The following is an 11,945-nucleotide window of genomic DNA, read 5'->3' as shown; positions in this document are numbered from 1 at the left end:
CCCTCTGGGAACCAGGGTGTGAAGTGCTGAGCGGCCAGCTGACCTGTGAAGAAATGGCCCTGGCATGGTCGCCTGGGGCCTGGGTCAGGGCGAGGCCCTGAGGGTGGGATGGGATGGATGAGGGCAGGGAGGGAGCTGGAGACACCTGAGTGATCCCCAGGGCCCGGGAGTGTCCCGGGGGCTTGTGCATGTGTGCAGGGGGGAGGGGTGGGGCAGGGGAGGGGAGAGTGGGGGAATGGAGGGGGTGGAGAGGGGAGCAAGGGAGGGGAGGTGGCGGAGGGGGGAGGGTCCGGGGAGTGGCAGACAGGCGGGGGCTGGGTGTGGGGCCAGGGATGGGGGCAGGGGAGGGGAGGGGTGTGGGGTGCGTGGGGTGAGGGAATGGGCAGGGGCTGTGGGGAGGGGAGGAGGAGGGGCGGAGTGTGTGTGGAGGGGATGGGCGGGGGTGTTGTGGGGGACAGTCCGAGTGGGTCCCTCCAGCCCGGCTGCCCATCAGGACAGGACACTTGGAGTTGCCAGGGGTCACCTGGGCATCCAGGCGGGCGAGTGGGAGTGCAGCCATTGACATTCCCCCGGAGATGGCTGGGCAGGTCCTGTGTCACCCATGGTCCTTGAGGCCACACAGGTCTCTGGGGAACACAGGGGCAGGGCCGAGCTGTGTCCCAAGGGCACTGCAAGGGTCCTGCAGGGGCCATTCAGGTGTGCGAGGCAGCTGTGAGTTCTGCAGCCAGCCCCAGGGACAGGCTGGACGGGCCAGGAAGGATAGAAGGGGACACTGACATCTTCTCCGTCCCCTCCTGCTCCCACAGGACACACGGGGTGGGCCAGCCCCACCCTTTCTTGAACTCGCAATCCCAATGGCTCTCCTTTCACATGTCCTGTTTCCTTAGCCTACTTAGTTTGACTTTGCACTCAACCAGGTTCAGGGGTCGCCTCTAACTTCCCAGGACAGCCAACCATGGAGCCCGTGGGCAGGAAGCGCAGCAAGAGGGCTGCCAAGGTTCAGTTGGAGGCTCAAGTTACGGCCGCCCCCGTGAAGGAGCATGCAGGTAAACACAGCCCAAGGGGCCACGAAAGAAGGTGCACGCCCAAGGAGACGATCTGTCTGCTCTCTGCGCGGGGGGCACACGGGCAGCCCGAGACCCCTGGCCTCTTCGTGGCTTTGGAGTCCACCATGCATGTGCTAAGAGGCCCCAGGTTTTCAAAGCAGGATCGAGGGCCTAAGGCTTCCCGTGGGAGGCTCCCCCTCATAGCAGGGTTACAGATGCTCTCAGAGCAGCTCTTCTCCATGAGTGTGGTCCTAACATCCAAGGGGTCTGACCTGTGAGCGTTGTTTACTGGGACTTGAACCCGAAGGGCTTCCAAAAATGCCTCCGTAAAATGGCCAGGGGCCCAGTGATTCCATGCATAGCTCTGCTTTAAAGCTTTAATTGGTAGAGAGCCAAAAAAGTCCACAAATGGTACCTTTCTCCACGAAAAATGTCTACAACAGCGTTTTCCTCTAAAAAAGATTTGTCTTTTAAATTTTAATGCAGGAAAGGATCCAGCCAATGATGAACATGAGGAAAGAAACCCTTTTACAGAAACAAGGGAGAAAGATGTAACTGATGAGCATGGGAAAAGAGAACCTTTTGCTGAAAGAGATGAGCACATGGGGTAAAGTGTTTAAGTCACTTTTGCCTGTCGGATAAAGTATTTTGGGAAAAGTCAGCTTCGGATCATGTCATCACTGTTCTATTCTATGCAGAACATTTCACATAAGACATTTCTTCTCAACAAACATGGCATTTTGTGTAGCATTATGTTAAAATTTTGATGTAACTTTTTTTTTTTTACAGGATTCATACCATGAAGCTAGAATATATTGCAGGTATGTTTTAGGAGCTATTCGTAGTTTTTGAAAATTATTATTATTATTATTATTTTTTTTTTTTTTTGAGACGGAGTCTCGCTGTGCTCCCAGGCTGGAGTGCAGTGGCGTGATCTCGGCTCACTGCAAGCTCCGTCTCCCGGGTTCACGCCATTCTCCCGCCTCAGCCTCCCAAGTAGCTGAGACTACAGGCGCCCGCCACCACGCCCGGCTAGTTTTTTGTATTTTTAGTAGAGACGGGGTTTCACCATGTTAGCCAGGATAGTCTCGATCTCCTGACCTCGTGATCCACACACCTCGGCCTCCCAAAGTGCTGGGATTACAGGCTTGAGCCACCGCGCCCGGCCGAAAATTATTTTCAACCATACAAATGTTACAGTAGGTTATATGAATTAGTGGATGACAAGACTGTCTTACACGCCTTCTTCTCATATATAGCGTTTAACATACGTATTTAATGTAATGTGTTTAATAAATTTTCATACTTACCTTTTTGATTGTTGATGTGGAATGTGAGAATGCTTCTAACAATGGTGAAATGAGAGGGATGGCTTTTCTTTCATACACGTGGAAATTTAATTATTTGGGGAATATTAGAGGACACTGGAGGAGAAACAGCTGTATTCGTTTCTTTTAGTGTACACAGATTAAGTATATAAGTTTTTTTATCTTTTATTTTAGGTTTGAGGGTACATGTGCAGGTTTGTTATATAGATAATTGCATGTCACAGGGGTTTGGTATACAGATTATTTTGTCACCCAGGTTGTAAGCGTGGCACCTGGTGGGTGGTTTTCATCATCACCCTCCTACTCTCTGCCCTCAAGTAGGCCCAGGTATCTGTTGTTCCCCTCTTCCTGTCCGTATGTACTCAGAGTTTTTAATATGAGTTTTTATGTTCCTAATTTAGCTATTCTATTGTCACAGCATTCTGATTTTGTTTTCTTTAAAGTACAAGAGAAAATCGAATTATCTAAAATGATGATATTCTATTATTATTCCAGTAATAAACTGTGTACTAGAAAAAGAAAGACAAGTTTTCTACCCAGTGAGAAACATGTAACTGGATCCAAAAACTCATACATTTTGTATTGCCATGTGAACTGTTAGTTGCACTGACTGTTATAGGACCATATTTTCAAAAAAAATTGAGAAAATTTCTGTAAAGACGACAGAGACAATACTCATATTTTTAAAAAGCTCAATTCAGTTTTCAGCTCTTCTATAGCGATAATTCATACAAGCAGTATATTTGGAAAGCTTTGCTCTGCTTAGTGACTAAGTGCTGGTTTTGTGAGCTGCCTAACTGAGCATTATAGATGGAGACTGTAAAAAGTCTCCATTATATAATGGAGACTCCTTATAGATGGAGACTTGTATTATGGTGCAGATCTTTTATGATTGCTGAAAACTGTCTTTAGCAATTGATGGTAGATCTCTAATGTGAAACCATGTTTAGGAAAGCATTCCTTGTAGTTTTACAGTTTTCTGAAACACAACACTATGGATAAAAATATCATATAAAAAGCTCCAAGAAAATATTTCAAAAGTGTTTTTGAATGTATTTCTTTACTTAAGCCTAAATTTTTACACCCATGGACGCTGCTTCTTTTATTAAAATACAGTTAATAGCATCAATCACTAGATTGCTTAAAAAATGCTTTTCTTATTGTGTATTATTTCTACCCTTTTGATGGTCTTATTAAATAAGATACTTTTTTGTATGTTTTGCATAATGAATTGTGACAGTATTTCATGGAAACATGTCCTTTAAATTACAAGACATTTTATAAATGTAGAAATTAGAGTCTGTGTTTGTAACCCTTTCTGCACATTTAAAAAATAGAAACTTTTAATTATTTGCTTTTTTTCATCATCCATCAATTAAGTGATTTGCAGTTATACCAATTGGAATTAGAGTGCTAATATTAATACCTAAAAGGTTTTACAGAAAACAAATGAGTAAATCTTGCTTTTTGAAGTGATCTTTGCATTTTACAATGTAAATATCCTTCCGATATTGCTGAACCATCATGTCTCACATTGATTTCAATGTATGCGAAGAAACTACTTTTCAGCATTAACTTTTAATGCATTTTCATTTACTACCTAGCTAACATTAAAGAGGACCTTGCTGCAAAAAGAAAAATGATAAAAATAGATAAAGCCGCTTATAGGAAAACCAAGAACACAATTGAACGTGCTTTGAGAAAAAAACAACTAAAAAGGTATGATTGTTGGCTTTTTTGCATAATGATATTTATATCATTTCTTTGTATTTGTTGGTGCAAATAATTTCAAAAACTATCCTGTACATATTGGTGTCTCTAGAGAACAACATATTTTACTTGATTGTTCCCTAAGCAGGTAAGTTTCTTTAGTTTTATAACCTCAATTTAACAGAATTGAGAGATACTACCTAGAAGCCAATGAAGATAACCTCTTTTTGCCTTCCAGATAAAAATAGTCTTCCTGTAAAATTAATTTTTATCCATTTCTAGAAATACGGCAGCTGCATGTAAGATAAATGTCTTCAACGTTTAGTCTGTAGATCCTTAACAATATTAAGTTATATGGAAAGGGACAACCTTATGTTGTAAATAAGTTATCTATTTTAGTTAAATTGTTTTCACTATTCCCTTTAGAAAATCACCGTTGTGCCAATGTGGAGAAATAGTTAAGTGAAGCATTTCTTTTGGGAAATCTTACGGGATGAATGGCTGTTATATTCTTGAACTTACTTATGAGAACCCATATGTCGTTTAGTTTGAGAAAATGAAAAGTAAACTGCTGTTAGAGAAAATGATTGTTTCTGGGAAATTTATAGTGCTGTAAACCCTCCTTTGTCTTCAGCATGTAAATAATGTGAGATAGCTGCTCTAGTAGTCAGTTAGGAAGGGATCCTTTCAGAATGAGTAACTCATTTCACCTTTTCCCAAAAAGATTTCAGCTGCTATTACTCCCTTGCTACTTTATAGTATAAATTATGTCAAGTCTGTTTTAGTTTGAATAGGATTAATTTTTCATCTCTCTATGACATATGACAGTGTTACATATTATGTGTTACAGGCAGAAACGTGATTATAGACATACTCGGAAGTTGCTGAATGTCCTTAAAGAATACATCGCAGACAAGCAGAAAGATGATGAGGAAGCAGAAGAAGCAGCAGCAGCAGCAGCAGCAGCAGCAGCAGCAGAAGTAATAGTAGTAGAAGAACAAGAGGAGGAGGAGAAGGAGGAGGAGGAGGAGAAAGAAGAAGGAGAAGGAGAAGAAACAGAAGAAGAAGTAATTGTTGGTATCAGGCTTAGCTTTATGATTAACCTATTGTATCAGTGTCTCAGGGAGTAATTGTTCATGCAGAAATCCAGCAAAGAAGGAAGAGAGCATGAGCCCAGAGAGGGGGGCCCGTTAGTGGACTCATGTACCAGGGGAATATAATTGCCATGAAGCATTTGTGGTCCAACTGAGGTCAGCATCATAGCGATTAAGAAGTCAAAGTGAGCCCAGTTGGCATATTTGTGCAACAGCAGCTGTAGGGTTGGAATTTCCTGGGTTGGGGTGTAGCCAAGCACGTTGATAGAGGAAGAGTTGGGTAGGGAATAGACGCAGGGATGGGGATATGATGACTGGCTGTGGAATTTCAGCTGGAACTGAGTTACCTGAGCACATGGGGGTGGGCAATGGGCAGTGAAAAGTGTTCCATTCGGTGGGTGTCATATCCCAACAGACTCCTGAGCTGTAGTACTGAAGTGAGTGACCTACAGTGGCAGGAAGGTAGTGGCTGTATGTTGGGAAGATGGAGAAACAGCTGAGTGCAGTGGTTCAAGGGCTGGGGCACTGCAGCCCCACTGCTTGTGATTCAACTCCAGCTTGACCATTGCTAGCTCAGGAACCACGGGCAAACTATTTATCTCTGTGCCGAAATTTCCTTGTCTACAAAAGGAGACATGGTAAGAGTACCTATGTCAGAGTTATTTGGAGGATTGAAGGGTTCCTGTGTAACGGGTTTATTTAAGTTTTTCAGGATGTGATCTGACCCATGATTGCTCTTTATCATTGCTATTATTAATATTACGTAGGTGTTGCAGTCATTGGGAATGACAAAATCTAGGAGATGACTGTATAAGTGAGTGCCATGTAGAGGAGAAGAGAACACTGTTGTTGGAGATTAGGTCAAGGTGCAGAAAGGCCATCATTTTTGTAAGGTTCATCTATGTGCATACTGAAATGACCAAGATTTAATACCAGTTTAAAATCTTAGTAAGAAAGAATGTTTCTTAGTTAATTTCTGTATAAATCTTACCCATCTGTAGTCAACAAATTATAGGAAGGGTCATCATATACTCTACATTCGAAATCAAGAATTAAGACATATGTGTTGAATATGTATGTAGAAGAAAGAAAATTCCTTACTCAATGACTGATGAAAAAGGTCATTATATCATTTTAGCATATGAGTGGTGAACACAGTTCTTTAAAATTGGTCATAAACGTTGTTTAAAAGAAAGTGTTAAGAAGTATAGATTTAAAGAGTATTCCTGTAAAGCTAATGCAGAATTATGTTTTGTAAGTATTAAAAGTTACCCAATTTTCATCACTACTTTTTTGTACTTCTAGAAAGCATTTCAAGAAAAACAGAAGAGGTGTCAACAACATACAAGTGTTAGGAGAGGGGGGCTGAAAGAGGTGAAGCCGCTACGTGAGCAATTCATAAAGGTCTGTTCTATTTGGTAACATAATACATTATAAAATACACCACGTGCATAATAGAAGAAAGTCTTCTTGTTTCTGAATGTATGGAAAGACATTTTGGTTATACATTTTAAATTACTTACCATTTTCACTTTGAATGTATTGTTCCAAATTTAACATAATTGGTAAATGTATTTTTAGGATTCATGAATAGTTTTGTGGGAGTTACTTAGAACAGGAAAAGGTAAATTGGAAATTTTACCTGGAAATATACATCTTGTGTATAAAATTGACATTTTATTAACACATTGACCCATTTATGCCAGAGGCTGCACGTTTTTTGTGTGTGAAAAATCAGACCTTGGCGATGATCTTGAGTGGTAGGATATACATGACTCCCACAAGGTTAGCGTTCCAATAATGGAACACTAGGCATAAATGAGTTTTAATGATTTTATTTTCAGTTTTCAGGACGTCAGTGACAAATCTATGGTGGAAGGCAAGAAGACCATAAATCCTTTCTGGGTGTCTTTTTTACTTGTGATGTTTCAAGAGTTTTAAATAGGAAGTAGGCAAGTGTAACTACTGAGTGTCTCTTTTATTTCCTGCTATAATATAGGAGTGTTTTATGGCATATTCACTCACAAAATTATCAGTAATGGTTTTACATGACAATTTGTAATAATAAGGGATGGTTCAGATGTATAACAGAATGGGAAAGCCAGCAGATTATTAACACGTTGTGAATTGTGAATTATCTGCTGTCGTATAGCACATTAGCAAGTTGTCATCGGACAATCACTTCTTCATGTAGATGTATATTATTTAGGTAATAGTGGAATTCTTTTCTGGGAAATAAGGTATTCTTTTTAATAACCTTGTGAAAATACATGTTCATATGTCACTCTTCTACACTAACTGAGATGTGTTAAATAAACTGAGAAAAGAGTTTGAAAAGCAACTTGAGAATGATCTAACAGTTATTTAAATAGAAGTCACAAGTAGAGAACATGCTGCTATAATGTTCCCCAGAAACCATTTATTAATTGGTATGAACATGAAACTAGAAGTTTTCCTGTCAGTGTTAATGCTGCATGTTACCACTTAAGGTAGGAACTTTGCTATCGTCTTGGACTCTCCTGAGTCCCTTATCCTTCCCATACAGTTACCATGAGGCAAGTTTTACCTCTGTAATGGCCCTTAAATTTCTTTTTTTAAAATTCCCACTGCAGCTGCCTTAGTTCAAGACCTCATTCTTCCTTACTTGTACTATTAAACTCTTTTCTGAGTTCTCTCTTCTCTTCTGAGCCATGCTTCATTGATCGGCAATATTACCTTCCTACAACCCTCCCCTTCCTAAAATGCTTCCTAACCCTTCGCTCTTCCCAGCCTGTCAGTGGTGCCCCGTCTCAGTTCTTAGATGTCCAGAGACTCCCCACTTTACGTGACCCCTCTTAGGCTTGTTCTGCCGCCCTCTGTCTTTGCTCCTGCCTATCCAGGTTGACAGCTTTCCCTGAAGGAATTCACTGTTACGCTCATGCTTTACTCATGCTCTTCCCTCACAATGCTTTAAAAAATTTTTTTGACCAATTTAAACCTTTTGCCAACTAAGTCAACATCAGTCTCCATTTTTGGCTACACGTCTGAGTGAGTTGCCCTTCCATAGCATTACACAATTTTTGTATTAATTTTTTTGTTTGTGCATTTGCTCATGTCACAGGATTATGGAAGAGATTATGCTTACATTTTTTACATCTTCCTCAGCATTAACATACAACATTTTAGGGAGTAGGAACTGTTGAACTATTTGTTGAGGGAATAGTGTATGTTTCAAACATAGTTACGTTTTCTCTAACTTGATGAGGTCTTATCACCGACCATTTTATCCCTTCAGTGGAAACCACGTTACGTAGACTATTGCTGATAATCCTGCTGAAAAAATATATTTCATGATATAAGCCTGCCTATCTTTTTCTGTCTTTGCTCCATCTTGACCTTAAGATGCTCATCAACCCATTTTATTCAAGCAAAGTACATGACAATTGGACCTGCTAAAATAATATTTCACTGAAATCTGGCATTAAAAAATTTAAGTGGGTATTTGGAGCTCCATGTATTGATTACAGTTTTCTTCACTTTGAAATAAATAACCAGCATCCTTTGAATATTAAAAGTTGTTTCCTTTTGACATCTGATTAACCCTGTTTAAAACATGAGGTGTAAAGTGGTGGTTTGTCAGTGAACTAGACTTTTTCTTTTAGGCTACCAAGGACTGTAAAGACAATTATTGCATCATTTCTTCCGATGAAGGAAGTGAACTTGATAACTAGCCGTGTTTTTAAATAAACTCGTGTCAGAACTGTAAGTAGTGCATATTTAAATATTAAAAACTCAGGATTGATATAAGGACTGGAATATTTTATTTGCATAAATGTGTATCACAGTTACTTAAATTTTTTTTGAAACAGCTTTTGGAAGAGTTGACACTTAGTTGTCTCTTCAACCTCTGTTATTCTGATGACTGAAGAAAGAACTTGAACCTATGTTATATGATACAAGCACAACTTGAACTACAGTAAACTACATGACAGTGTTTTGATAATTCTTGTATAAATCAGTATAGCTCCTCTGTCATTTGTCTGTTAAATGCCAGACCTTGTTTCTATGATCTGTTGAATGAATCCTAGACACTTCTGTGAGAAAGCAGGGATTGCATAGTTATGTACACGGTCAATTAAATTTTAACATTAAAGATGATTTAGATTTCAGTTTGCCTCTGTGGATCTGTATCAGTTCCAAAAATGTAGAAAGCACGGGCATAGAAAAGTACATTTTTCTTTAGTAAAAGAAGACAAAACCTGCCGGGTGTGGTGGCTCATGCCTGTAATCCCAGCACTTTGGGAGGCCGAGGGGAGTGGATCACTTGAGGTCAGGAATTTGAGACCAGCCTGGCCAACATGGTGAAACCCCATCTCTACTAAAAATACAAAAATTGGCCAGGCATGGTGTCATGCACCTGTAGTCCCAGCTACTCAGGAGGCTGAGGCAGGAGGATCGCTTGAACCCCGGAGTTGGAGGTTGCAGTGAGCCAAGACTGTGCCACTGCACTCCAGCCTGGGTGACAAGAGCAAGACTCTTTCTCGGAAAACAAGAAGACGATGACAAAAGCTATCCTATCTATGCATTCTTTTGTATTTACTCATTAGGATAAAGAGGCAATTCCAATGAAAGTAGGAATCCAAAAAATAGATACATTCTATGGCCTTATCAAAATTATTAAAAATACCTTAACATTTGTGTTCTTGAAAAAATTAAACTACTATAAATAATTAAGGCAACTGAGCAAGATATATTAATATCAGTGTCGAGCCACTGCTTTGTGGGCATGTCATTTCCACAGACATCAAAATGCCATGTAGTTTGTTTTGGTCCACCATTCAATGATACCTCCCCTTAGCACTGAATGAAAGTATTTCGTTAACATTTATGTATGCTTACAATTATTTCACATCTGTGGCAAGGTAAATTATGTAGAGTGCTTTGTTTTTCAAGTTTAATATTCATGGATTATGTGGAAGTTTAAGTCTACCTGCATCTAAAAACTTGAATGATGAATTCACCTACCTTTCCTTTTCTTAATGTGCAATTTTCACATGTAACAGCATATAACAACATATAACAACATGTTTAAAAAGATATTTTTGCATGCAAAAACATGTTTAAAAGATGTACACGTTTTTGCATGTAAAAGGAATTTTGCATGTAACAACATGTAAAAAAATGTTCATTTGGAAACACTTTATTTAGTAAATACGAAATTCAGAATATATTTGGAGTAAGTCAGTTAAATGTATTCTTTTGCTGAGTTTCTGAAATTCCATTCATGAATTGTTCAAAACACAATACCCTCATTGGGAGGACAGGAGCGACTTCCTCTCATTTTTCCTTGTGCTTTTTATTTTAATTGGCCCCTATATACCACTCTTACCTTTTCTAGGTTATCCAAGTTTAAGAAAAAAAGCAAGTTCATTCAGATTCTGTTTTTCTGCCTATAATCACTTATACAGGAATAAGTTAGTCCCTGTGGGGAGCATTTAATTCTTAAAGTTTGCATTTTTGTAAAGAACTTTCCTTTTACCCAAAGCGTGTGTTGGTAGTACTAACTACTCCTAAGTACTACTTTAAGTTTCTAAGAAGATCCTTATTTGAGATTTCTTTCAGTAGTTACAGAGGCAAAATAAGCACTGCAGAGGTTCATGTGCGAGTTCTGTTGTACATACTGGGCTATCTGACTATTTCTTCTATAGTGGATGGATGAGAAAGAAGCCAAAATGTACTTAGTGATGGAACAGTTGATATTTATACCACCCCTTACTATCAAGTGAGTAACTGTGTACTTGAAGTCACTTTTTTTTTTTTTTTTTTTTAGAGATATTGTCTCACTGTGGCCGAGCCGGAGTGCAGTAGTGGTGTGATCATAGCTCACTGCAACCTTGACATTTTGGGTTCAAGCGATCCTCCCACCTCAGCCTTCAGAGTGTCTGGTAACACAGGTGTGCACACCACGCCCAACTAAAATATATATTCTTTTGACAGATGCAGTCTCCCTGTGTTGCCCAGGCCAATCTCAAATTCCTGGCTTCAAGTGATATTTCCACCTCAGCCTCCCAAATTGCTGGGATTACAGGCGTGAGCCACTGAGCCTGGCTGCATTATGTCACTTTTATATGGAATCTAAAACAGCTGAACTCACAGAAACAGAGAATAGAATGATGGTTACCAGGAGCTGGGGGAGGTGGAAGGTTGGGGAGATGTTGGCCAAAGGGTACAAGATTTCAGTTAGACAGGAGGAATAAGTTCAAGAGCTCTATTGTAAAACATGGTGACAACAGATAATGATAATACTGGATTTTTAAAGATTGCTAAGAGGGTAGATTTTAAGAGTTCTCACCACAAAGAAAATTATACTTAGGTGAAGTAATGCAAATGTCAACTAGCTTGACGTAGCTATTTCACAGTATATACATATTTCAAAGCAACCTGTTGTAGATGGTATATATCATTTAAGTTTGTCAATTAAAATAAGTTTCTGAAATGTTTGGAATTAAACATAAAAACAAACATTTATTACCCTGCAGTTCTGTAGTTTCAATGTAAAGTCTGGACTGAGTGCCTTTGGGTTAACATGCAAGATGGCAGTGGGGCAGTGTCCCTTCTGGGAGTTGTAGGGGAGGAGCTGTTCGCTTATGTTTTTCAGATTCTGAAAGCTCCTATCATTCCTTATCTCATGGCCTCTTTCTTCATCTTAAAAGCCAGTATTTTGGGGGGTCAGAGCCTTCTCATGTGGCTGTCTGGTTCCTTTCTCCTGCCTCTCTCACACTTAGAAA

General features: G+C 39.8%; 1 protein-coding gene across 1 annotated transcript; it reads left to right on the top strand.

Moving 5' to 3' along the window:
* Window positions 1–575: 575 nt before the first annotated feature.
* FAM9A (family with sequence similarity 9 member A) lies at window positions 576–8,888 on the top strand. Its single transcript, XM_025371828.1, has 8 exons — window positions 576–711; window positions 918–1,046; window positions 1,533–1,653; window positions 1,836–1,867; window positions 3,979–4,093; window positions 4,935–5,118; window positions 6,484–6,582; window positions 8,820–8,888. Exons 1-8 carry the CDS (start codon window positions 576–578, stop codon window positions 8,886–8,888), a joined length of 885 nt encoding a protein of 294 aa, XP_025227613.1.
* Window positions 8,889–11,945: the final 3,057 nt, after the last annotated feature.

Source organism: Theropithecus gelada, chromosome X (genome assembly GCF_003255815.1).
Source record: "Theropithecus gelada isolate Dixy chromosome X, Tgel_1.0, whole genome shotgun sequence".
Lineage (NCBI taxonomy): Eukaryota > Metazoa > Chordata > Mammalia > Primates > Cercopithecidae > Theropithecus > Theropithecus gelada.
The sequence above is the reverse complement of the archived record's forward strand: the minus strand, read 5'-3'. Positions and strand labels throughout refer to the sequence as shown.